This window comes from Narcine bancroftii, chromosome 12, assembly GCF_036971445.1.
Source record: "Narcine bancroftii isolate sNarBan1 chromosome 12, sNarBan1.hap1, whole genome shotgun sequence".
Lineage (NCBI taxonomy): Eukaryota > Metazoa > Chordata > Chondrichthyes > Torpediniformes > Narcinidae > Narcine > Narcine bancroftii.
This window is the reverse complement of record NC_091480.1, coordinates 4,009,046-4,036,314: the sequence shown is the minus strand read 5'-3', so window position 1 is coordinate 4,036,314 and position 27,269 is coordinate 4,009,046. Positions and strand designations below refer to the sequence as shown.

The 27,269-nt window shown below is 38.5% G+C and overlaps 2 protein-coding genes across 7 annotated transcripts in view; both read left to right on the top strand.

Moving 5' to 3' along the window:
* The window catches only part of decr2 (2,4-dienoyl CoA reductase 2, peroxisomal), a 48,238-nt gene extending 34,533 nt beyond the window's left edge, over positions 1 to 13,705 (top strand). The window contains exon 10 of one of the 2 annotated variants that reach the window (XM_069905352.1): positions 13,605 to 13,705. The gene's annotated coding sequence lies outside the window, so the exon portion shown is untranslated. The remainder of the gene's footprint in view (positions 1 to 13,604) is intronic. The other variant, XM_069905349.1, reaches the window with a different exon arrangement.
* Positions 1 to 27,269, top strand: part of rab11fip3 (RAB11 family interacting protein 3 (class II)) — a 99,680-nt gene that overhangs the window by 8,193 nt on the left and 64,218 nt on the right. For 4 of the 5 annotated variants that reach the window (XR_011347130.1, XM_069905317.1, XM_069905318.1 and 1 more), the window contains exon 2: positions 26,073 to 26,169. Coding sequence is in view for 4 of the 5 variants with exons in the window: in XM_069905317.1 (XP_069761418.1) it covers positions 26,073 to 26,169 (97 nt within the window). In the remaining variant the exon portion in view is untranslated. Of the gene's footprint in view, positions 1 to 15,459; positions 15,518 to 26,072; positions 26,170 to 27,269 lie in introns of those variants that run through there. The other variant, XM_069905320.1, reaches the window with a different exon arrangement.

Below are 27,269 nucleotides of genomic sequence, written 5' to 3'. Positions count from 1 at the left end.
GAGGAGGTGCAGATGAGGGCTGAATTATTGGCAGTAGAGGGGAAGCAAGGTTTTCTGAAGGATATCTTAGAGATGCCCTGGAATGGAAAGTCTTGTCCATGGAGCAGATGCCGTGGATAGAGAAAAAAATTGAGAGAAAGGAATAGAATCCTTGCAGGAGACATGGTGGGGAGAGATATAGTCAAGTTAACTGTGGGAGTTAGTGGATTTAAAGATGATGTCTGCAGATAGTTTGTGTCCAGAGATTGAGAAAGGGGAGAGAGTTGCCAGAGATGGACCAAGTGAAGTTGAGGTCAGGGTGTAAATTGGCAGCAGAGTGGATAAAGTTGATGGGCTCACCATGGGAGCAGGAGACAGCACTGATGTTGTTGTCAATGTAGCAGAGGAAGAGTTGAGGGGCCTTTCCTATGTAGGCTTGCAGCATGGATTGCTCCACATATCCTGTCATACAGCATAGAAATGGGACCTTCTTGACTTGGAGAAAGTGGGATGAGCCAAAGGAGAAGATACTGAGGATGAGTACAACCACCTGGTGGAGGAAGGTGGTGATGAAGAAGGACTGGTTAGATTTGCAATTAAAAAGCGGGGAGACTTGAGACCTTCTCTATGGAAGTGGAAGTGAATAGGGACTGGACATCCATGGTTAAAATGAGACAGTTCAACGCAGGGAGCAGGATGCTGTCTAAGTGATGGAAGGTGTGTTCTGCAGTGTGAAACTGGCTCCAGGGGAGTATAAAACTAGATAGCATAGGTTAAAATAGGTATGGAAGAAAATTAAAAGAGATCTGAGGCGTCAGTGATTATTTGCAATGAACTGCCAGAGGAGGTGGTAGAATCGGGTAAATTAAAGCATTTAAAAGGCATTTGGACAGGTACTTGGATAGGAAAGTATCAGAGGGATCTGGGCCTAATGAAGGTAGAAGGGGTCATTGCTGATGGCCATCATGATCTGCATGGATGAGTTGGACAGAAGGGTCTATTTCTAATTGGTTTAGCTCTGATTCTACCCTTGGGGTTCAAATCCATTGTTGCCTGAAAGTGAAACGTGGGTTGAGAGGTTGTGGAGAAGTTGGAGAAGCACGCTTGTCTTCACAAGAAGGGGCATAGACTACAACTTCACTCTATACTGCATAGATTGCACTGGGTCTATTGCATGCATTTTTGGTCACTGAAATATCATTATTTTGAAGAGAGTGCAGAGGAGATTCACCTAGATGTTTCCTGGATTGGAAGCCTTTAATTATGGGGAGAGATTGGATAGTCTGCACTTGCTTTCCCTGGAGTGAAAGAGACTGAAAGGTGATCTGAAAGAATGGCCATTCTCAACCTTTTTTTTCGGTATGGCCCCCTACCCTGGGAAGCAGTCAAGTTTAGTTGTTTTCTTCTGTACATCTCTCCTATTAACTACATTTTAAAAAAACATGAATTCAGTCTGTGTTCTCACCCCCCCCCCCCCCCCACCCCTCCTCTGCCCAAATGTGCTCTGGCCTCCATTGAGAATGGCTGTGAATGAGGTATATAAAATTATAGGAAGCATAAAAGGTGTAGATAATTATTTTAACCAATGGTTGTATTAAAAACAGGAAGGCTTAGATTTAAAGTGAGGAGTTATAAAGGGGATCTGAGCAGGAAATAGTTCAGTAGTGGTCGATATTTGCAAGGTGATGGGATTGGATGTAATCGTTATGTTTAAGACCCATTGAGACGGTCAGTTGAACAGACAAGTAATATGGATGTGATTGGCTGGAGCCCATTTCCATGCTGTCTGCCAGTCAGTGCTCCCTCTAAGCTGTGTGAGTGCCTATGTGTGCGCACACTTGCCTAAAACAGACCGAGGGTGCGTGGGCATAGTCACTGCCTTTGTGTGCGTACACCCGGACCATTTGTGCACGTGTGCACACAGCTGAGAGTGACTCTGAATCTAAAGCCACTCCATCCGAGTTATCTGTACTATCCCCCTTTTCCACATCTTGGAAAGATGTAATCCACAGCTTATTTGTTTCTTGATTCCGTAAAATCTGATCCCTTTCTTTATCATTGGTATTGCTGTGGACCACAACTTTACTCTTCCTCCACAATGTTTTGCAGCCACTGAATTATAGCCTTCAAGCTGCCAGCCATCCTGGAATACTGCATACCCCCAGAATGAATTAGATTTCTTCAGGTTTCCAGAACGACTTGCTTTTACTCAATAGTCATTCTCTTTCTTACATACTCTGATGCTGTAGAGTGACCAGCTCCTAACTCTGCAACTCACAAGGCATCCATCCTGCCAAATGGTTGCAGTTGCTGCTCAGTCCCTTAACCTTGTGTGTTTTCTTGAACGTGGTGTACATTTTATGATCTTGAGTGCTCCATTTGTAATATTAACTCTACTCTAATGTGCAGTACTTAAAATACTATGAATTTTGCATTATTTGCCCTGAAGGAACTTCTTAAATTATTTTATTCTTTGTTGAAGCAAAATGTCTTTTGTCAGATTTTTTTTTAAAAAGATTGTTTCACAAATAAAATTCTTGCTTTTCATGTTTTGTTTGATTGAAGCTTGTACCTGACATTACTTTTTCCAAGTACTGATGTGAATGGAGGTTTTGATCACTGGTGGTTGGTATATGGCAAAAAGCAGGAAGGGAGATCCCAAGATAATGGGAACAGAAGTAGGTCCATTGATTCTATCCCTACATTCTAATCATGAGCTGATCCATCTTCCCACTCAGCCCCAATCCCCAGCTTTCTCCCATAACCCTTGATGCCCTGACTCATCAAATACCAGGTAATCTCTGCTTTAAATACACCTAACAACCTCACATCCACAACAGTCTGTGGCAACAAGTTCAACAGAATCACAAATGTCTGACTAAAGAAATTTTTCCATGTCTCTGATTTAAATTGACATACTTTTATCCTGAAGTTATACCTTCTTGTCCTAGGATCCCCTACCTTGGGAAACATCTTTGCCACATCTACTCTGTCCAGGCCTTTCAGCATTCAAAATGCCTTTCCGAAGTCCCCCCGCCCCCCATCCTTCTGTACTCTCACAAGTCCAATCCAAGAGTTGACGATCATTCCTTACATTCTAACCCTTTCATTCCCGGTATAATTCTTGTAAATTTTCTCTGAACCTTCTCCAATGCCAGCACAATTTTTTTTTGAGTAAGGTGCCCAAAACTGCACGCAGAACTCCAAGCGAGGTCTCATCAGTGCTTTTTGAGAGTCAACAATGCATCCCTGCTCTTGTATTTTATTCCTCTAGAGATGAATGCCAACATTGCTCTTTGCACCTCGGAATTTGGAATTTTCACCCCATCTAAATAATAAACTGCCCATCTATTTCTTCTACTAAAGTGCATGGCTGTACACTTCCAACATTGTATTTCATCTACCACCTCTTTGCCCATTCTCCTAATCTATCCAAATCTCTCCAACCTTTCAGTATCCTCAGCACCACCCACCCTACCACCTATTTTGGTTCCATCTGCAAATTTAGCACCAATGAGTTGGCCACTAGGAGGTTTATGTTACTGCAATGGACAGAGTGAAGGTGTTCAATGAAACCATCTCTCAGTCTGTGTGCAGTCTTTCCAACGTAGAGGAGCCACAATGGGAACAATAGATGGCTCTGTCGATTCACACAAGTGAAGTGTTGCTTCATTTGGAAGAACATCACCTCTTCCAGTTTTCCATGTCCCCCTCTCTCCTTTCCTCCAGCTCCCCACCATTTTCCTCTCTATTGAGACAGCAACAGCCCCACCCCCACCCCGTCACTTCTCAAGCTTGATTATCCCACCCATATCCACTTGCCTTTTGGCCTGTGTTCCACCCCCTGTCCCTTCCTTCCTCCTCTCCCCACCTTTTTATTTTGTGCCTGTCTGCTTTTGCTCTGACCTTGCCTTAAGCATTGGTTACCTATTGGCTCCTATAGATGCTGTGTGGCCTGCTGAGTTTCTCCAGCACTATTGTATATTGTACATTCCTTTAATAATCCTGTCCTCAACACTACCTTACCTCATGAGGTAGCTTATCAGATGGTGTTTGAAAATCTAAGCATGCTACATTCTCTGACCATCCTCTGCTCCCCTTCTGCCCTGCTAGTTGAATGTTTTCCCCTTCATCAATTTTACATTGACAACCTAATCCTGTTAAGGTCTGTTATCAAATCTTTGGTAATACAATCCAATCTGCTTTTCTGACAAGTAGCATGGTACAGTAGGCTTGACGTCTAGATTTTGTAGTGTCTTTAGGGTACCTGGGATGCTTCTGTAATGTTACCCTTGTTTTTGTGTGGAATAAGAATTTGGATGTGAAATTTGGCTTATAAACATGGAAAGTTCTAGAAGTATTAGGACAGTCAGTTCTTTGATTTTAAAAGGTACCATTTGAAACCTAAAGCTGAACATCTATTTTTAGATGCTGACATACTGTTTCTATGGAGGTGTTCTCATGTTTTCTATTTCACTTCAATTTATAACATTCACATTTTTAAAAATACCAGTTAAAATATGTTTGTAACCAGTATTTGCAGTTCTGAAGTAATTCAAAAATATTCTTAACTGCGACCAGTGGTGCAATTGAAAGATTTATAATTATACCCACCATTCACTGGATCTTCATTCAAATCTCCTTTAGAGAGGCATTTTTCCATGTAATCAAGTTTTTATTTAGCTGTTTTTGTTTTGATTTTCATTCTGCAAGTTGACATTGGCTCAAAGGATCTGTGCTGTGCTATTTTCCATCCCTTCCATAGCACATTAACAGATCAACTCTCTGGTCTATGAATAAACAGGCAGATGCTGAATGTGCTATGGTTGAGGAGGGAAACAGGCTAGTCGTATTGGAGCTCCTGTGCCCTTGATGCTCCTCATTCCCAAGTTGGATTTTACAGCAGCAAATATGTCAGATGCCACTAGAAGGTGGAGATGTTACTGCATATGGAGCAAGGAATGAATTGATGCCTCAAGGAGAGGAGAACAAGTGAATGTGGAGCAGAATTCTGGTTGGGAAGATGTCTGATGTCATGGGGGCAAATTCCATACTTTCTGCAGTGTGATTGATAATCAATGTGAGTGTCATTGTGAATGCAGTTGCTTTACGTGGAAACGTTAGAATCAAAATTTATTGTCATAAATGTGTCATGAAATTCGTTGTTTTGCGACAGTGTCACAGTTCAAATACAGTGGAACCTTATGATGCAATAGTTGGAGTCCAAAAAATGGCATTGCACTAAATTGGGGTTCATAAAAACAGCGGTTTCAAAAGAATCAAGAACACAGGTACAATACCTGTACTTGCACTCCTCTTTTTATTTCTTAAAAAAGGGACGGAGTGTTCATTGCCTGAACGCAGCAGGTCACTTGGCTGCGAGCAAAATCCAAAATGCCTCTGAGTTGGAGGATCTTTATATGGTCTCCAGCCAACATAGGCTTAGCTTCAGGGTTCAATGGCTTCAGACACTTTGTGCGGGAGGGGAGAGGGAGGCTTCTCATTGTCATCCTCCTGTGGTTCGGGATCTGGTGCTAAAGTAACATTACGGATGATCTCGGAGTCCGTCAGGTGCTCCTATGTTGGGCAGTCGTCATTCACAGAATATCACTGGTGTAAATCCTCTTTGCTAATTCCACATAGCGTCTCTGCCTCATGCACCTCTTCATCTGTGAAACTGTAGAATTCTGGCTCATCTTCATCTTCCTTGTAATGAAAAGGCTGGACCCAAACCCATCTCCCAGCATTTTTCCACACACCAGGAGCTGGCTGTTGCTCAGCTGTTCCCACCTAAGTGGCAAACTTCCTTAATGTTCATGCTTTTCCGATAGTCTTCCAGCATTGTTGATTCATCTCTAATTCTACAAATTTATTCACGTCTGTAAATCTCCTTCAACATGGAGATGATCCCCTGATCCAGGGGCTGGATCTTAAATGTCGTGTTCTTTGGGAGGTAAGAAACTCGGATCATTCCGTCACGGCTGATAGGTGGGCGGGACAGTTGTCAAGCAAAAGAAGACCTTTTGAGTTTTAGCTTTGGCATGTACAAATGAGCGCAGACAGCAGGGACAAAAGTTATGTAAAACCAGTCCTCAAAGATTACACTGGTCTTCCAAGCATTGCTTCTATGCGTGTACTCGAACAGTAACAACTTCACCTTGACATGATAGCAAAATTTGACAATCCTGAGCAGTTTTAATTTGTGTGTTCCAGTCCTGTTAAAACCACATTGTTTGAACCCCTCACGTTGATAGGTATTATCTTTACAAGACAGCATGTGGTCTGGGATTATTTTGTAGCAGAGGCCAGTTTCGTCACAGTTGTACACCTGTTCTTTGATATAACCACCTTCTTCGAAGGGAGTTTTTAGTTCTGCCGGGTATTTGCAGACGGCAGCGCTGTTGGTTGAGAGAATTTCTCCAGACACTAACACTTGAGAAATCCCATGACGGCGTTTAATCTGGTCTCGCCATCCATTGCTAACTTTCAACTGTGATGTTTCTCTATTTATCAGCTGATCAAACTTCTTTGAGAATAGGCCCGGAAATTGGAAGGCCTTCTAAGCGTGCTTGAACGAACCACTCTACAGGGAGTCATTGAGGCTGAAACCACTCATACAGGGAGTCATTGAGGTTGGCGTCTTTGGCTGCCTTTATGTGTTTGGCCTTTCGTCCCGCCTCGGACTTTCCAAAGTGATGCATGTAACTTATCTTCCTGAGATTTCCAGCCGCAGTGTTGATTCAGGTCTGGTGAGGTCTCGTGCAACTTGAGTTTGACTTTTATTCTTGATTGTGTCAAGTGCATGAAGCTTATTTTTCACTGAAAAAGCTTTTTGTTTTCTGTGCCTTCCATTTTTTAAAAATTCACTTCCAGAAAGAGCAAAAAAAGGTTCAATAGCTCATCGCGTTATATCCAGATTCGTGTTAAATTGGGTTGTGTTAAATCGAAGTTCCACTGTATTTCCATAAACCATGTTTCAAAATAAATTAAATAGTGCAAGAAAAAGAAAGAGTCAAAGTGTGGCAGTGTCTGTGGTTCATTGATCATTCAGGAATCTGATGGCAGTGGGAAATAAGCTGTCCTTGTGCCACTGAATACTCGTCTTTAGGCTCCTGTACCTCTTTCCCAATGGTAGAAGTGTGAAGGGGGCATGGTCTGGGTGGTAGGGGTGCTTGAGGACAGAAGCTGCTTCCTTAAGACACCACCTCGATGGAGTGAAGTCTGATACTTATGATATCACAGGCCGAGTTAACACCCTCTGGAGTTTTTTTCTGTTTCAGACATTGATGCAACTAGTCAGAATGCTCTCCATGGTACATCTGTAGAAGTTTACTTTTTGGAGCATTTACCTTTGTCCAATCTAATTTTGCAAAGAATGTTGGGAAGACCTATTGAAATTAAATGCTGTACTTTAAGAGTTCAAAAGTTTGCAGAAATGTTGACTGAGCAGTGGTCTTGAGTACTGTGTTCTCTATAGATGTAACCAGTACAGTTAACTAAAGTGAAAGCAGGAGATCCTGAAGGTTTGGTTGTCTGGAGCAAGAACGATTAATGTTTCACATGGCGTACTTCATCTGTCAATAATTACAGATTTAAAGAATTGTATCTCTCAAGGGCACAATGTGTGAATATTTCCTTTTCATTCAGATTTCTTCCCTTTTATAGGTGTTCCAGTTTTCTGATTATTTTTAATGTAAACATTGGGCCTGGTTTTAATTTTCAAATTGCTTCTTTATTTTTCAACTTGTGTGTTCTCTGCTGTCACATGCAATGATTCTTCATTGGGTTGTGGGATTTGATCTGTTTTGTGAAATTCAGTTGTTCACCTTGATGTCAAATCTTGTGACTGGTTTTCCAGGATTCTTGTACAGGTATTCCCATTTCCTTCCATCTCGGATTTGTTGGGTAAACATTGTATTAGCCACTTGCCTGTTTTCTGCCATTTTGTGCATTCAGCAGTCCTGTGTTTTATTCTAAGATTTAAAAAAAGCATTGCTGGAAATGCTCAGTGACTCTATTTGTGGGAAAGAAACTGTTAATGTTTCAGATCAAAGATCCTTTTCCACCAGATTTGGGAGACTGATAGATTATACAGTTGGGGGGGGGGGAGGTAAATAAAAACAAAGGGAAATATCATGTGCGGTCAGGGTTGCTATAGAGAAACAGTTTTGTAATGTAATCTGAATTACCTTTTGAAATATTCTTTCTGCATGAAGTGTAAATTATAGATCAATTAAGACCCTCTTGAATTAATACCCTTTTTAATTAAAGTAATTCTATGCTAAATTTGGAGACTAATTTAAATTAGATGTACAGCACGTTAACAGTTCCTTCTAGTCCACTAGCCGTGCCACCTAAATACACTAATCAACCGACAACCCCATACATTTGAACAGTGGGAGGAAACTCATGCAGACGGGAAAATTAACAAGCTTGTTACACAGTGCTGGATTTGAACCCGCATCACTGGTGCTGTTCTGCTAACTGTGCCACCCCTAGGTTTTCAATAGAGAGGAAGCAAGTTTGAACCAATCAATTTTGTAAAACTAAATTTCACGTGTTTAAAGGACTCCAGTTATTTTTATGCCTGAGAACAGTCTTTATACTCCTGAGGTTGTGGTGCACCGAAGTGGGACAGAGGTTGTTGACTGTGGAATCTGTGCTAATTATTAGATTTCTCTTGTAACCAAAATTTGATTTGAATGTGCAGAAATCGAAGCTGTATAAGTGCACTTTCTAACTAGAGATTCTGCATTCTATCCATTCAATCTAACAGACAGGCTGCTCTTAATTGATTTTCTGGCTTGGCACATTCCTGTCTGCATCCCTGAAATTGCAGCTGAATTGAGTGAAGGATAATCTGTTTGCTGCTTTGTTCATTGGTTATCGAGTTCTCAATGGAAGTTTCTGCTGAACAGTAGAACTAACATTTGTTGTGTGCCTTGGTTTTATGACATAATTAATGCTCAGCACACCATAATGATGAGGTTTTATTTAAATTGCTATCATGGAGTAAATGTGTTTTGGTGCAGTGTTGACATTAATCCTGCGATTTCTGAAAGTTTTGATATTTAGTGGTATGTCTTCATGTTGGAAAACCCAGACAAGATCTAGAAAAAAGTTTTTTTTTCTCATTGCACAGTCCACTGCTATCTCATTTCATCCTTTGTCTCTGATTCTCACTGTCTTTTTATACAATAAAGCCCCTGGTATTCGGTACCTATGGGGATTTATAGATGCTGGATAAGTGTATTTTCCAGTTGCTTGAGACTACAATGCCTAACTAATACACCTGTATTAAGAATAAACATGAATTTATGTAAAGTACTATAACTGAAATGATAAATGTAAGGTATTAGTTAGTTCATTACAATTTTATTCATCAATTATATTTAACTCTGGAAAAGTTAAGGAGATATAATTTAATTTCTTCAGATTTATGTTTTAGATGTCAGAAGGAAGTAGGTTCTTTTTTACATTCTACTTGGTTATGTGAAACAGTAAAACCTTTTTGGAATAGACTTAAGGAACTTATTTTGGAAGTGAAACTTTCATTAGATCCTTTAGTATTTTTGTTAAGAAACATTAAAAGGTTGAGATTAAATAGATTTCAAATTGCATTTTTTGAGATTGGCATTAGCTGCAGCTAGGAAATGGTTGGCAATTACTTGGGAAAATGAGACTAATTTGAGTATACAGAGATGGCATATGGAACTGAGATCTTGTATTCCATTGGAGAAAATAACATAATTTGCGTGATAATTATTTCATCGTAAAACTTGGAGCCCTTATTCGGATTATGTGGGTCTGAGTTTTTGAACCCCCTAGCTGAACGTTGGTGATGTTTCTCTAATCCATGGTAATTAATTGATGAAGTTTGTTATTATGGTTAATCTCTTTTTTTCTTTCCTTTTCTGCGGAGTAGGTTAGTGGGGGTGGGGGGTTGTAGGGGGTTCGTTTTGTATAAATATTCCATGTATGTTTTTACTTTCTTAAGTTTTATTCATTAATTGTAGATGTTTTTGAATATATTCTAATGGATAAATATTGGGAGGAATTTGGTAAGATTAGAGTGGGTTACATATGTATACACACATTTTAAAACTGATCTTATTTGAAATACTAAGAATTCATATTCAGTAACATTGCAGAAACTTTGGAGAATGATGTTTACATTTCACAAATAGGTGCTAATTGAAATGACATCATGAAATGAATAGACCATTGTCTTGGAGGAGACAAACTGGCTGTTTGCAAGTCCCCACAGAGTGCTCACAGAAAGGTCACTCCTCGGTTTTGTTTACCTAAGACAACAGCTTGACCAAGAGGGAGAACTCCTGTGGTTTGCTGAAGAAGGTGGGGTTTTTTGCAAGTGAGAGAGTTACATGGCCTTCCTTGATGGGAACAGCGAGAACAGTGTGTGTGCTCGGTGGTGTGGATCCTTGATGATTGTTGCTGCTCTCCAACAGCAGTGTTCCCTGTAGAAATTCTCGATGGTGGGGAGGGTTTTGCCTGAGATGTCCTAGGCCATGTCCACTACCTTTTGCAGGGCTTTATGCTCGGGTATTGGTGTTCCCCTACCAGACCGTAATGCAGCTGGTCAGCATACTTTCCATCACACATCTGTAGAAATTTGCCAGGGTTTCTGGTGTCGTACCAAACCTCCACAAACTCCTGAGGAAGTAGAGGCACTGACATGCTTTCTTCTTGATGCCAAAATAGTGATTCCCAAGAACTTAAATTTTCTCACCCACTCCTCCTCAATTCCCCCAATGATCACTGGATTGTAAACCTCTGGCTTTCCCTTCCTGAAGTCAACAAACAGGGAGGAGTTAGTTTTGGTGACTTTGAGTGTAAGATGGTTGTTGGTGCACCATTCAGCCAAGTTTTCAATCTCCCTCCTATATGTTGACTCATCACCTTTTCCTTTATATAACCCACTTGTTGTGTTGGGAAGAATATCAAGTTTGGTGGGTTCACAGAGAGACAAATCTAGACACAAGTGTATCAATCACACATAACCTTAATTAACACACGGAGACAAATGGGGGGAAATGTTAAACAGTATCGATTTTACTATTTTTCTTAATCAACAATGTAACATTTACCTCAGACGGAGGTTGGACTCCGACAAGAGTGAACCTATACTCGACATGCTAACACACATGATTATACACGCTATAAAAAGGGACTCTTACACACACCTGATTCCCTTACCAACAGGTGTGGCTCTCTGCAAGTACTGATCTTTTGAAGTACTTTGGCTCAAGTTCCGTGCAGTACACACCTTACCTGTGACACTTCCAGCCATGTCCACAGTAGCATCCTGGGGTGGACTGATATCCAGGGCTTGGACCATGAGGCAGAGAGAAAGAATGTGCTGTGCATTGGTGTTATATACAGTACTAATCTGTGCTTCTAGCCAATCATGATCCTAAATGAATTAAATTAGCCAATAGCTGGATCCAACCTTGATTGACAGGTGCTGTGACTTCCAAATAAGTTCCAGACAGGCTGGGAGGCCACATTTCCTCCACACACAACACCACTGTAGTGGTATCTTCAGCAAATTTGTAAGTGGTGTTATTATCGTACCAAGCAACACAGTTATTGGTGTAGAGGAAGGGACTAAGAATGTAGCTCCGTGGTGCTCCAGTCCTGATGGAGATTGCGAAGGAGATGTTCTTACCAATCTTCACTGATTGTGGCCTGGAGGTGAGGAAATCCATGAGTCAATTACACAGTAGGGTATTGAGTCCCAGGTCTTGGAGTTTGCTGATCAGTTTTGAGGGGATGATGGTTTTAAGTGCCGAACTATAGTCAATAAAGAGCAATGTGATGAATGAGTCTTTATTGTCCAGGTGTTCCAGGGATTTGTGTCGAGCCAGTGAGATGACCTGTTGCTAGAATAGGTGAAATGAACAGATCCATGTTACCATTCAGACAGGGAACTGATAGGCTTCAACACCAGCCGTTCAAAACGCTTCATCACTGTTGATGTAAGTGCTGCTGGCCAATGGTCATTAAGGCACGTTACAGCATTCTTGCATACTTGCATTTGTCCAAGTTAAATTCCTTTTGCCATTCCTTTCCACTTCATCTCGATCCTGTTGTCACCTTAGACAACCTTTTAACTGTCATTGTACCAAAATGTTAGTGTTATCTGCAAACTTAGTCATTCCACCAACATTCTCTTTCAAATAATAGATCAATAAAGAACCGAGGACAGATCCTGCAGGACACCACTTGTCACAAGTCTGATCTGGAAAACAATTACCTCTCTGCCTTCCACCACCAAGCCGATTTTGTATCTGCTTTGTTTTTTCACCCTGGAACCCATGTATTCTAACTTGCTGGACCAGCGAATCAGATTGGCCTTTGTCAAAGGCCTTGTTCAAATTCTTATAGGCAATGTCCATTGCCTTGATCTTGTCAGTCCTCTTAGTCACCTCATCATTCAAACTCCTGAGATGTGATTTCCCACAAACAAATCCATGCCGACTCTCCCGAATTACTCTTTGCCTTTCCAAATTGAAGTCAATTCCATACTCCTAAATCCTTTCCTATAACTTTGTACACCACTGATGTAAGGCTTACTATTCTCTAGCCTGTCTTTTCAGCCCCGAGGTGGATCATTAACCATACTTCAGTCTTCTGATACCTCACCTCTACCAAAAGATACTAGGCCCCTTACACAATGCCCCTTGCCCCTCCTTCCACAATGCCCTAGGATGCACCTGGCCAGGTGCAAGATGGAGGGGCAGAATTAAGCCATTTAGCCCATTGAGTTCCATTTGAATTCTCATTGATTTATTTTTCCTCTCAACCCCAGCACTGGGCATTTTTCTACAATTGTGAACTTCAAGACCAGCACCACCTTTGCGATTTCAATAGGCTTCAGGATCTTACTGTTTTTCATGCTTGAAGGAAATCTCTTTCATGGTTATTGAGGCTTTACTGATGAGAGATTGCTTCTGTCTACACAGACATTCACTTTCCTTTTTGATTGTGTTCACTCTAACATTCTCTGACCAGTATTTTTCTGTCTACTTCATGGCAACCACCCAACAAACACTCACTTTACATGTTTTAAAATTTAGACATACAGCATGGTAACAGGCCCTTTTGGCCCATGAGCCTGTGCTGTCCAATTACACCCAATTGACCTCCAACCCTGGCACGTTTTGAACAGTGGAAGAAAACTGGAGGACCTGGAGGATACTCGCGCAGACACAGAGGGAACGTACAAACTCCTTACAGACAGTGTGGGATTTGAACCCCGGTCCCAAACGTCGACGCTGTAACAATGGTGATGCCCTTAATTGGACCAAATCTCGAACCTGGTGCCTTCAAATCCCTAAATCCATCCTTTTATGCATCCTTGCAGCTTGAATTCAAAAATGTTTCTCAAGCCAGCCGTTTCAAAACTGTTTGTCAATTTCCTATCTACATGCAGTCATATCCCCATCATTCTAACATTGCCTTCCACTTGTCATGCCGTAGAGGGCAACAATTCAACCCTGTGGGTGCATAGTCACATTGAGGAATGTATCACCTGATCTCAATTTCCCCCATCTTTGGATTCCTATAACATACTCTCACATATGCCCATCTGTTCCAAACAGGCGTCAAGAAGAGTTGGTAACCTGCCTAAATGACTCGACCCGTGGCACTCATGTCAACAGTGATGAAGTGTTTTGAACAGCTGGTGTTGAAGCATATCAGCTCCTGCCTGAGTGGTGACATGGATACATTCCAGTTCGCTAACCATAGTAACAGGTCCAAGGTGGATGCCATCTCATTCACTCGAGACAAAGCCCTGGAACTTCTGGACAGTAAAGATGCATAAATCAGGATGATCTTTACCGACATTCACCACCATTTTCCCTTCAGAACTGATTAGCAAACTCCAAGACCTGGGGATCAAGACAGCACTCTGTAATTGGATCATGGATTTCATCACCTCCGGACCACAATCAGTGTGGATTGGTAAGAACATCTCCTCCACAATCTCCATCAGTACTGGAGCACCACAAGGTTACATTCTTGGCCCCCTACTCTACTCACTCTACACCTCCCACTGTGTAACTCGGTGCAACAACAACACCATCTACAAATTCGATGACGATACCATGCTAGTGGATTGTATAAAAAGGAGCTCACAGGAGGGGGATTGAAAAGTTGGCTGAATGGTGCACCAACAATAACTTTGCCCTCACTGTCACCCAAATTCAAGGAGCTGATTGTTAACTTCAGGAAAGGGAAAACTGGATGTGTACAATCTAGCAATCAGTGGGGAGAGGGTGAGAAAATTTAACTTCTTAGGAGTCACTATCTTGGAGGATCTTTCCTGGACCCAACACCAATGGCTTTGTGAAGAAAGCACTCATTTAAGGATTCTTACTTGTGCAATTTATTGATTTTTTTTTTTAAATTCACTCTGTATTGCACAGTTGGTTTACATTAATTATCTGTTTACATTTCTTTATTTGTTTACACGTATACGCTGTGTAGAGTTTTTTTTTGCACTACCATGAAGTGGTAATTCTGTCTGGCCCGCAGGAAATTGAATCTCAGGCTTGTGTGTGATGCCGTATGTACTCTGACAATAAATCTGGACCTGCTCCTTTTGACTCTTTTCACCATTAAATTCCCCCCCCCCCCCCCCCCCCCCCCACCTCAGTAGCCAATTAACCTTTCAGTGCATTTTTGGGATGTGGAGAGAATATGAGAACTTGATACAATAAATACCTGTGATCAGGATGAATCAAAGTTCCTGGATCAGAGTCAGTACCAACTAACTCAACTAATATTCCAATCCAGATTTTAATTTCACAAGTTGTTGATGTGTTCAAATCCGAGGATCTGTTTACCTGTACAGTAGCTGTCAGCTCCATATCTCATAACTCTTAGTTCTCAAATGGCCTATTTCTCATTTCCGATTTGTGGAAATATTAGCAGCTATTACATCAGCCCATTATTCCTCTGATCCCCCAATCCTTACCCTCCCTCTTGGAATATTCTCTCTCTGCATCTGTAGTTTGCAGCTTTGCTTTTCCTTGAAAAACCTCTTTTTTTTAAAAAAAAAAAAATCCCTTTCTCTATTCTGAAACTCCCCTGGCTTGATGCCCACTAAAGCATGTGGATATTCCCTCATATCTAATGAGCACTGCAGAATGTCAGTTATTGTGTACTCAGCCGGTTTTTTTATTAAGGTTTGCTGGCTAATGCTACCTTTTTTGGTTTCCACATCATGAAAAGGCAGGTTGTTAGATTTCTAAATGTACAAAGGAAACTGCAATGACCTCGCCCAGTATGTGGTTATACAAACTACTTGTCAACTCCAGGAGAGGAGGGCATCATCACGCCTCCGATACCTGCTCATAATTCTGGTTTTGTTTTTCCATTTTGCTTGGAATCTTTCCAGTTTTTAGAGCTATTTGCTGCATGAAACAGCAGTGGCTGTCTGTGGAAACTATGATTCAGTGAGAGCAAGAACAAACCGAGAACTGCTAATCTTTTTCACATGACAATTCGGGTAAGTTGTACATGGGCAAAGAAATCACAAGGATTTCTGCATGGTATCAAGAATAGGCAAACACTGAAAAAGGATCAGACTACAGAATTGTGCTTGTTTCATTAATATTCACATGCTTTTCCCAATGAAAGGTAGAAAATGAAGTGACAATCAATGTCTGTGTTAGTTATTAATAATTGTATAATTAATATTTATTATCTCTCATGTATTTGTATTTAATTCAGTTAGTTTACCATTAGAGTTTTTCTCTACCAGTGCCTGTTTAGCTACAGCAAGTAAGAATTTTAGGCCTAAGTACATTGTACAATGTGTATGACAATAAACTAATTAAATTTAGACATACAGCAAGGTAATGGGCCCTTTTGGCTCACGAGCCTACCTGCCCAATTACACTCAATTGATCCACCCCCCCACCCTCGGTATGTTTTTGATCGGTGAGTGGAAACTGGAGCCCCCAGGGAAAACCCATGCAGACACAGGGAGAAAGTAAAAATTCCTTACAGACAGCGCAGGTTCGAATCACAGTTGCAGCTGCTCAAACGGTGTTGTGTTAACTGGTGTGCTAACCACAACCCCCCCCATTTGTACATCTTGTGTCTTGCTGATGTTCAAGGCTTGTTAACCCAATTTTGTTGAGAGTGGAATTGATTAACATAGTGGTGCAGTAATGGTGCTGTTGCTTCCTCGCTCCAGCAATCCCGACCTAACCCTTACTTAGCATGCTATCTGTGTTCTTCCTGGGAGCATGTGGATGCAATTATTCGCACATCTTGAAAGTGTGTTGGTGGGTGGGACAATCAGGGGAGCTGATGGTTCATGATAGAAAATAGGTTACAGCAAAACAAGTGGGGGAAGAGGACTTTAGGGCGACATGATTGGCATACCGGTTAGCACAACGCTGTTGCAGTGCCAGTGATCGGGACTGGGGTTTGTATCCTGCACTGTCTGTAAGGTGTTTGTATGTTTTCCCATGTCTGCAGGGGTATTCCCCTGGGGCTCCAGTTTTCTCCCACCATTCGAAACGTACTGGGGCTTGTAGGTTTATTTGGTGTAATTGGGGTCATAGGCTCGTGGGGTGAAATGGCCTGTTGGCATGTTATACATCTTAAAAAAAAATTAATTTAAAACGTGGAAATGTTCTGTGAGCTGGCAGATTTGATAGACAGAATGGCCTTGTGTATTTTGAAAATATCATCAGACACCCTGTAATGCTGATTTGGTGGACAGGTAAGAGAATTGGAGCTAAGTGTCCTCCGTAAACACAATATATCTGCTGGATTTGCAGGATAGCAGAGAAGCAAGACTTGAATCTTTGCAAGACTCCTAAAATAATGATTTGGCAATAATGCAAATATCGAAAAGCCTTGTGATGTTTAAATCTTATGAAAAACAGATAATGATTTGTTTGATCAACACAGGTACAATTAGAGGACTTTTAAAAGGGAGAGTTGGTTATGAGAAGTTGACAATTAGGGAAGCGGGGATTAATTTGAATATTTCATAAGGAAAGAGAACTAATTTTTAAAAACTGCTAATATTAAGACCAATTATAAATAAGTTGTTCTTTAATGGAGTAGAATTAAGATGGGATGCAGGATAAGTGGCATGATACCACACAGGAATGGAAAAGAGGGCTGAAGAACTAAGAAACTATTTTTGTAATTGATATCAATAAGCTCTCTGCAAGTTTTATTTGAAAAAATAAATAAATCAATTGAAGAATATAGTGAGAGGGTATGTGAGGTTATTCCCTTTGGTGGGAAGAATTTAAGTAATACACCTTGTACAGGGTATTATTTAACCAGTACAAGTGTTCAGTATTAGTATTTGAAGAGATTTGGATGTGCTTTTATAAGAAATAAGATCCATGTGTACCAAGTAATTGAGGGAAATATTCTTTTAGAAATATTTTTATTGAGTTTAATATATAAAGTTACAAAATTCAATATATAACTGATAATCTCATATACATATAAAGAAAATCAGAAGGAATAATATAACCACATTAGCCAGTTGCCTATTCATATGAAAAACAAAGCAATTAACAAATTCTTAATGTACTTCATTAATTCCATTTACCAAATTATTTGGGTTTTATAAAAAGTAAAAAAAAACCCTAAAAGCTAAACCTAATTTACTCCATCCCTCTAATCAAGGCTACCATTAGTTTTACAGAAGGAAGTTTGGAATCAGGTAGTGACCTCCAGGCATCAGTCGGCAAACTCCTGGACTCTTCAGAGTTCTTAATTCTTCTGATCATAATAATGTTCCAAGAATGGGCTCCACGTCTTTACAAATTGAAAATTCTATCTTAATATTGTATCTAATTTTCTCTAAGCTTAAGTAAGACATTGCATCATGTGACCACTGTATATGGGTAGGTGAAGAATCATCCTTCCATTTCAGTAAAATTACTCATCTGGCCATCTGAGTTGTAGACAGAGCTATATCTGGCTCATGGGAGAAAAGAAACAGAGGAATTAAAGGACAAGGCTCTGTTTTGATTTTAAAAATCATGGATAAAGTTTGGAAAATGTCTTTACAAAAACTCTCTAATTTTGGGCATTCCAAAAGCTTCAAAAATGTTGCAATTCACACAAAGTGGATCATTATCTGCATAAAACGAGATAGTTTGACATGTGTATTCTATGTACCACCTTAAATTGCAAAAGGCAATGCCTTGCACAAAATAAAGAAACACTAATCAAGCTATGAGTAGAGTACCAGTCCTCGTCTTAAAAAGTTATATTCAAATCTCATTCCCAATCATTCTTAGTCCCAGTCATTGAAGCTGATCTTAAATCCATTGTAAATATATGATAGTAATACACCTTGGAAAAAAATTGTAAGTTAAAAAAGAATCAAGAATATTAGTGTCTGAAATTTTTTTATTTTTCAGACTGTGAACCATATCAACCAAAATATGTACAAACGTATCTCATTAAATTTACACAGTGGTCTTTTCTCCCCCATTTTCCCCCCATCTTCCCACCCCCCTCCAATACCCATAAATATTCAACATATACAATACAATAAAACCATAAAACAATATTTTCACACAAAGGAAAATAAACAAGAAAAATGCGTCATCGATTTATTACACACTGAATCTAGTCGTTTTGTCTTCTTATCATTTTCATTCTCAAGCTCTGTCTGACATGTTCCATGTATGGTTCCCAAATTTGTTCAAACATTGTGACTTTATTTTTTAAATTATATGTTATTTTTTCCAATGGAATACATTTATTCATTTCCATGGACCATTGCTGTATACTCATGCTCTCTTCCATTTTCCAAGTTGACATAATACATTTTTTTGCTATCGTTAAGGTTATCATAATGAATTTTTTTTTCACTTTATCCAATTTGAGGCCTAATTCTCTACTTCTTATGTTACTTAAAAGAAATATCTCTGGTTTTTTTGGTATGTTATTTTTTGTAATTTAATTTAGTATCTGATTTAATTCTTCCCAAAACGTATTTACTTTTGTACATACCAAAGTTGCATGTAATGTTGTTCCCATTTCCTTCTTCCAGTGAAAACATCTATCTGATAATGTTGAATCCCATTTTTAAAATTTTTGAGGAGTGATATATGTAACCAATTATACTGTATCATGCGTAACCTTGTGTTTATTCTTCATAGTTCCAGAACATTACTTTTCCCATGTTTCATTTTTTATCTTTATGTTTAGATCCTTTTCCCACTTCTGCTTGGGTTTATAGTTTATTTCATTTTCCTTATCTTGCAGCTTAATGTACATGTTGGTTATAAATCTTTTAATTCTCATTGTGTCTGTAATCATGTATTCAAAACTGCTTCCTTCAGGTAATCTCTAGCTGTTTCCCAATTTATCCTTTAAATAAGCTTTCAATTGATGATATGCAAACATTGTACCATGAGTTATTCCATATTTGTACTTCAACTGTTCAAATGTTAATGAATTATTTCCCAAAAAACAGTTTTCTATTCTTTTGATTTCTTTTCTCTCTCATTCTCCAAAGGAAAGGTTGTCTATTGTAAAAGGGATTAGCGGATTTTGCGTCAGTAGTAATTTTGGTATTTGATCATTTGTTTTTTTCCTTTCTAAGTGGATCTTCTTCCATGCATTAAGTAAATGGTTAGTTTTTATATTGTACCAGCTTTTCATCCCACTTATAAAGTATATGTTCCAGTACCTTCTCCCCTATTTTATCTACTTCTATCTTAGTTCAGTCTGGTTTTTCCCTTGTATGGTAAAAATCTGATAAATACCTCAATTGTGTAGCTCTATAATAATTTCTAAAATTTGGTAACTGTAAGCCACCTTGGTTATACCTCTCTGTTAATTTATCTAACACTACCCTTCGATTCCTCCCTTTCCACAAGAATTTTTTTATTATTCTCTTTAGTTAATTAAAGAATTTTTCAGTTAAGGGAATTGGTAACGTTTGAAATAAGTATTGTTTCCTTGGGAACATGTTCATTTTAATGCAGGTTACCGTCTCTATCAACATTAGCAGTAATTCTATCCATTGTTCTAAGTCTTCCTGCAATTTCTTTATTAGTGGCTGATAATTTAGTTTGTACAAGTGGCGTGTTATTATCCAACCTGATCCCTAGGTATCGAATTGCTTATACTTGCCATTTAAATGGTGATTCTTTTTTAAATTCTGTATAGTCCGCGTTACTCATTGGCATCACTTCACTTTTCATTGCATTGATCTTGTACCCCAATATTTCTCCATATTCCCTCAATTTCTTATGTAATTCTTTTACTGATACCTCTGGTTCTGTTAGGTATACTATGATGTCATCTTCAAATAAACTGATTTTATACTCCTCCTTTATTTTTATCCCTTTTATTTTCTATTCTTATCAGTTCTGCCAAAGGTTCTATTGCTAAGGCAAACAGTGAGGGGGATAGTGGACATCCCTGTTGAGCTGACCTACTTAATTTAAAGTGACTTGATACATATCCATTTACTGTTACCTTCACCAACAGTCCATTGTACAATGCTTTAATCCAATTTATATATTTTTCTGGTAGATTGAATTTCTGTAATACTTTAAATAAGTAATTCTACTCTACTCTGTCAAAGGCTTTTTCTGCGTCTAGAGCAACAGCCACTGTTAGTTTCTTATTTCCTTGAATTGTGTGAATTAGATTAATAAGTTTGCAGACATTGTCCGCTGTTCGTCTTTTCTTAATAAATCCAGTTTGATCTTGTTTTACTATTTTAGATACACAATCAGTCAATCTGTTTGCTAATAATTTCACTATTATCTTATAGTCTGAGTTAAGTAGAGATTTTGGTCTATATGATGCTAGTGTTAGTGGATCTTTCCCTGTCTTTGGTATTACTGTAATTATTGCTGTCTTACATGAATCTGGCAAGTTTAGTGTTTCTTCTATCTGGTTCATTACTTCCAGGAGAGGAGGAATTAATAACTCTTTAAATGTTTTATAAAATTCTATTGGAAATCCATCCTCTCCAGGTGTTTTATTGTTGGGTAGCTTTTTTAATATATCCTGTATTTCCTCTATTTCAAATGGGTTTATTAGTTTGTTTTGTTCCTCTTCTTGCAATTTCGGCAGTTCATTTTAGCTAAAAATTCCTCTATTTTATCATCTTTCCCCTTGTTCTCAGTTTGATACAATTGTTCATAAAATTTTCATTAATCTCGGTTGGATTATCTGTAATTTGTTTGTCCTTTTTCCTTGATGCCAGTATCGTTCTTTTAACTTGTTCTGTTTCAAGTTTCCAGGCTAATATTTTGTTTTTTTTTCCTCCCAGTTCGTAATACTTTTGCTTTGTTTTCATTATGTTCTTCTCCATCTTGTACGTTTGTAATGTTTCGTATTCAATTTTTTTGTCCGCCAGTTCTCTCCTTTTCATTATATCATCCCTTTTTACTAATTCCTTTTCTGTATTTACTATCAGCCTTTCCAACTGCTCTATTTCCCGATTCTAATCCTTTTTCATCTTAGTCACATACCTTATTATTTACCCTCTAATGAAGGCTTTCATTGCATCCCATAATATAAATTTGTCTTTCACTGATCCTGTGTTTATTTCAAAATATGTTTTAATTTGGCGTTCAATAAATTCCCTAAATTCCTATCTTTTAAGTAGCATGGAGTTTAACCTCCATCTATATGTTCTTGGTGGGGTGTCCTCCAGTTCTATTGCTAATAATAGGAGTGAATGATCTGATAGTAGTCTAGCTTTGTATTCAGTTTTCCTAACTCTCCCTTGAATATGGGCTGACAACAAAAACATATCAATCCTTGAGTAAGTTTTGTGCCTACTCATCAAATAATATGAAAATTCCTTCTCTTTTGGGTGTTGCCTCCTCCATATATCTATGTTTCATTTCCTGCATTGATTTAACCACAAATTTGGCTACTTTATTCTTTTTACTTGTCTTTTGTCCAGTTTTATCTAACATTGGGTCTAAATTAAGGTTAAATCCTCTCCTATCAATATATTTCCTTGTGTGTCTGCAATCTTCAAAAAAAATCCCACAAACTTTTGATACTCCTCGTTAGGTGCGTATATATTGAGCAAATTCCAAAATTCTGAATATATCTGACACTTTATATCATTACTAACCTCCCTGCTGGATCTATTATTTCTTCCTCTATTTTGATTGGTACATTTTTGTTAACTAGTATGGCTACACTTCTAACTTTTGAATTATACGATGCTGACGTTACGTGTCCTACCCAGTCTCTCTTTAGTTTGTTATGTTCTGCTTCAGTTAGATTAATTTCCTGCACAAATGCTATATCTATTTTTTCCTTCTTCAATAAATTTAGTAGTCTCTTCCTTTTAATTTGGTTATGTATTCCATTAATGTTTATAGTCATATAGTTCAACATGGTCATCTTGTATCTTGCATACATTTCTTTTCCACTTCTTTGCCACCTCCATCCTCTTTTTCCCCATTTTCATCTCTTAGTTTTCTCTTATTAAACTTAATATACGACAACATATTTAAAACATAAAGTACCCCCGCAGTTCCCACATCCACTAATACCTTAACCACAAAAGTTTCCCCCCCACCTCTCTGAGTTGCCCCATACCCCTTGCCGGGCAACCACAACTCCCCTTTCCATTTGGATTATGATCTTGTTCGCAGCGACAACTGATTTTGCAGTGACAGTTATTCCCTCTCCAGAAAACACTTTTTTTTAAACACATATAACAAAGCTCTCTCCCCCCCCCCCTTACTCCCTTCCTTCCCTTTTTTTCCCTCTTTAGTTCTTTACATATACATTGTTTTTACATCTTTATATATACTTTATAGGCGTTCTTCATTCTTGTTACATCTCTTCATCTCTTCTCCTGTCCTGCAAACGTTCTGCAAATTCTTACGCTTTCTCTGGATCCAAGAACAGTCTGTTTTGCTCCCTGGGTATAAATATTTTAAGCACAGCTGAATGTCTTAATATGAATTTGTAACCTTTTTTCCATAATGTTGATTTTGCTGTATTAAATTCCTTCCTTCTCTTTAAGAGTTCAAAACTTATGTTTGGGTAAAAAAAATAGTTTTTGACTCTTGTATTCCAGTGGTTTATTATCTTCTCTAATTTTATTCCTTGCCCGTTTCAGTATATTTTCTCCTGTCGTGTATCTCAAAAATTTTACTGAGATGGATCCTGGTTTTTGATGTGTCTGTGGTTTCAGAGCTAATGCTCTGTGTGCCCTTTTGATTTTCATTTCTTCCTGCATTTCTGTTGTTCCCAGGACCTTCGGGACCCATTCTTTTATAAATTCCTTCATGTCTGTGCTTTCTTCACCCTCCTTCAGGACCACTATTTTTATGTTGTTTCGCCTACTATAATTTTCCAATATATCAATTTTCTGAGATAACAACTCTTGTGCCTCTTTAATTTTTTTGTCACTTTCTTCCAATTTTTCTCTTAAGTCATTCACTTCCATTTCTACAGCCGTTTCCTGCTCTTCCGCACTCTCTACTCTTTTCCCTATTTCTGTCATTACCAGTTCTAACCTTTGCATTTTATCTTCTGTTCTTTTCATTTTCCTTTTAATTGCATTAAGTTCTAATGATGACCATTCTTTTAGTGATCTCATTTGTTCTTCAAAAAATACTTTATCTATATTCTGTTCATCAGTTTTACCTTCTATTTCTCTGTGAAGATCTTGGTCTTCTTCCTCCTCTTCTTTTGTGTCTGTATCTATGTTTGTGTCTTCTCTTCTTTGTGCCTGTGTCTCTTCTTATTTTCTCGATTCCTTTTCTATCCCATTCCTTGAAAAATAAATGATCTATTGTAAAGGGGATTAATGGTTTTGTGTTAATAACATTTTTGGTATTTGATAATTTAACTTCTCCCAGGTGTATTCTTTTCCATAATTTAAGTACGTAATGTAGTACTGGTGAATTGTTGTATTGCACCAATTTTTGTAAAGTATGTGTTCTGGGACATTTTATCCCAATTTGTCTAATTCTATCTTAGTCCAGTCTGGTTTTTCTCCTCTCTGATAGTACCTTAACTGCACTGCCCTGTAGTAATTTTTGAAGTTTGGTAGCTGTAACCCTCCTTGTTTGTAACACCATGTTAATTTTTCTAGCGCTATTCTTGATTTCTTACCTTTCCTTACTATTTTCTTCAGTTTTCCAAAAACTCTGTCAGGGGAATTGGTAACGTTTGGAATAGATATTGCACTCATGGGAACACATTCATCTTAATACAGTTTACTCTTCCTATTAAAGTTAATGGTAGTTCTTTCCAATTCTCTAAATCTTCCTGTATTCCCACCCTCATTCTTGAACTATTATAGATTTTTAAGTTAACAGAAGTAGGAACAGGAAGGTCTTATGAAATGGTGGAACAAGCTCCAGGATTTGTATGGTAAAAGCCAATCAAATCCTTTGTTTCAAATCCTTTTCCTGATGATTTCCCAATAATTCATTATTTGCCACAGTGTAAAATCTGACTCAACTGTGAACATGGTAACTTGCTATCTAGTGTTCTCACCAATGAAGGTTAGCAGCTGTCTGCAAGGAGAAATTCATCTTAACTAAATAGCTGGTCACTTATCTTGGGTTAAGTAAGAAAATCTCCAGATGCTGGAGTCTAGTGCAGTACACAAAAGTGCTTGAGAAACTCAGCAGGTCAATTTTATGAACAAAGGGCTATGGCTTGAAATGGTGTCTGCCATTTATGTCCTGCGCAAGCTGCGTGACCTGGTAAGTTTTTCCTGCACTTTTTAAAATTACACTTATCTTGGGACTATGGCCTGCAATATTCAACTCTTCGGCCAAAATAAACAAATTCTTACTGTCTGTCCTTTCCAGAGTAAATGCTCAAAGGAAGAGCATTGTGGTGGTATGCCATTGTTGTAGACCTTTCCAACCAGGAAATATCTTTACAGCATATACCTGGTCAAGCACTGTATAATCAAAATTGTCCACACTCAAATTGAATCATTCTGTTAACTTATGAGTGGATGTTCCGTATTTTATATTTTGAATTTCTTGGTGTTTTAATGTTGACTGTAATGATGCCCTGGTTGGATTATTTGGAAAACTTTTCATCTTGTATAATGAAGAGAGATTGCATTGTTAATGCGATGTTGGAATAACAACTATATCATCCAAAGTCAGTTAATACGGAACTATTTAGTGCTTTTTGACTCCTCTGTTGATCTGTGAAAGTACTGCAAATGAAAGACTTCCACAGATTAAACTGGTGAATGGTTATTGACCTGAAACTTCTCATTCCCTCAGCAAATCGGAATCTTTCCAACATTTTAGAATCAGAATTTATTGTCATAAACATGTCATGAAATAAATTTTATTTTCTATTCCTTTTGCATACAATGCTCAGTCCAGTTATTGCATCTATCATTTAAATTTCCACAGATGCTGTCTGACCTAATTGATGGTTCCAGTATTCTGTTTTCATTCTAGCATCTGCAGTTTTGCACTTAGCAAGATACATCCAGTTTGACCATTCCTGCTGGAGCACTTGTTTTTAAGCATTAGAGTTGTTGGAAAACTATGTTGGATTTGAACATCGATCACCCAAAAGAAGGTGTTGTACCTTTATGGGTTACAGCCTTGTATTCAACAGGTCATGCTTACCAGTGTATTGGGAGCTAGCCATTTATGAAGTCGACAGGTTATGTGAATGAGGTTCACTAGGATTGGATGATGTTGCCTGCAGGTTTGGGTGTCATGGTGTGGCTTTGTGCCAGGGTGTAATACAGGTTGTTTTCTGGAAACTGGCTGTGTCTAATTATATTGCTGAAAGAGCGGTGGAACCATGAGGTACTCCAGACTAATATTGCTGGGCCGAGTCTGAAGTGCAGGTATAAATCTCCTTGGAATTGAATTGGGCATTTACCTGCAGAATTTTTACTCGAGCTTGTCAATATAATCCTGAACTAGCTAGGCAAAGCACTGTGCATTTGATTCTCTGAGTTTACCTGCTGTTTGCTTTCATCAGCTTCTGTTTTAATTGTTGGGATTGGCCTGGGCATTGTTTGTGGTCTGCTGTTATTTAATGATTCAGTATTACAGTGGACTTTATTTCCTCCTTAGGTAAAGGAGTTGACCAAGTACCTGGATCCTGCTGGTCTTGGAGTTATTGGCTTTGATGACTTCTGTTGTGGAATTGCTGCCATCAAAAATAATGGAGGTAAGAAATGTGTGATTAAAAACTACAAATATGCTTGAATTGCATGTTACAGAATTAAACTATCCTAGTTTAAGGATGATTCTACAAATGTTTTAAACCTGTTTGATATATAAATAAAATTATAGAACTCTAAATAGCATTTTTTAACGATTATTGATGACTCCAACATCGTAAATCAATATAAAAGATTCATAGTCAGAGACAGTAGAGAAAGAGGCCCTTTGTCCCACTAAGTCCAGACTAACCAGCAGCCACCCATTTACATTGATCCTACATTGTAGTATATTTTTTATTCTTCCCCACATTCTCATCAACTTGCCACATCTTCCTGCACACTACAAGCATTTGTCATGCTAATTAACTTACCAACCTGCACATCTTTGAGAAATGGGAGGAGAACTATATGGTGATATGAGATTGCAAATGCCACAGCTTGTTTCAGGTTTCTTTCTGGGCACTCCCTTCGTATATAAGCAGCTACCTTGAGTTCCAACAACTTCTCAAGCCCTCCAACGACTTTGCTCGTCCTTCAGTGATGTCTCAAGTGCTAAAACGACAATAATTGGTCATTTAACTGTTGTACTTCATTGTCCCAAAATTTAATTTGCGAAACCATCAGCATATGTTCCTTTGGATGACAAAGCCATAATGTTCTTTTTAAAAAAACTATTTTAAGTATTTGGTCAATCCACTAAACACGTCCATGAGTTTAGTGTCCAACCCTTCTACAATGCCTTAAGAAGGATATTTTTCTATTTTCTTTTAAACTCATGAGAAGTATCCCAAGGATCTCTACCTGCAGACGTATCCTTAGGGAGCAGGATTGATCTAGTTCTATTGCTAAGCAGCCAGGCCAACTATGAGCTGCACGAACTGCTGCTTTTGTATTTTTTTCCATTTCCCAAAGAAAAGTTAACCTATTAGAAAATCTGAGCTTGAATAAAAGTCCATGATTTTCTGAAGATTATACAACTAACATCTCTAGGTTGCTTTTTAAACTGCAGAAATTTCACCTGAAACAAGACATCTAATTTAGTTTAATTTAGATATAGAGCGTGGTTACAGACCCTATTCAGCCCATTAGCCTCTCCCACCAAATT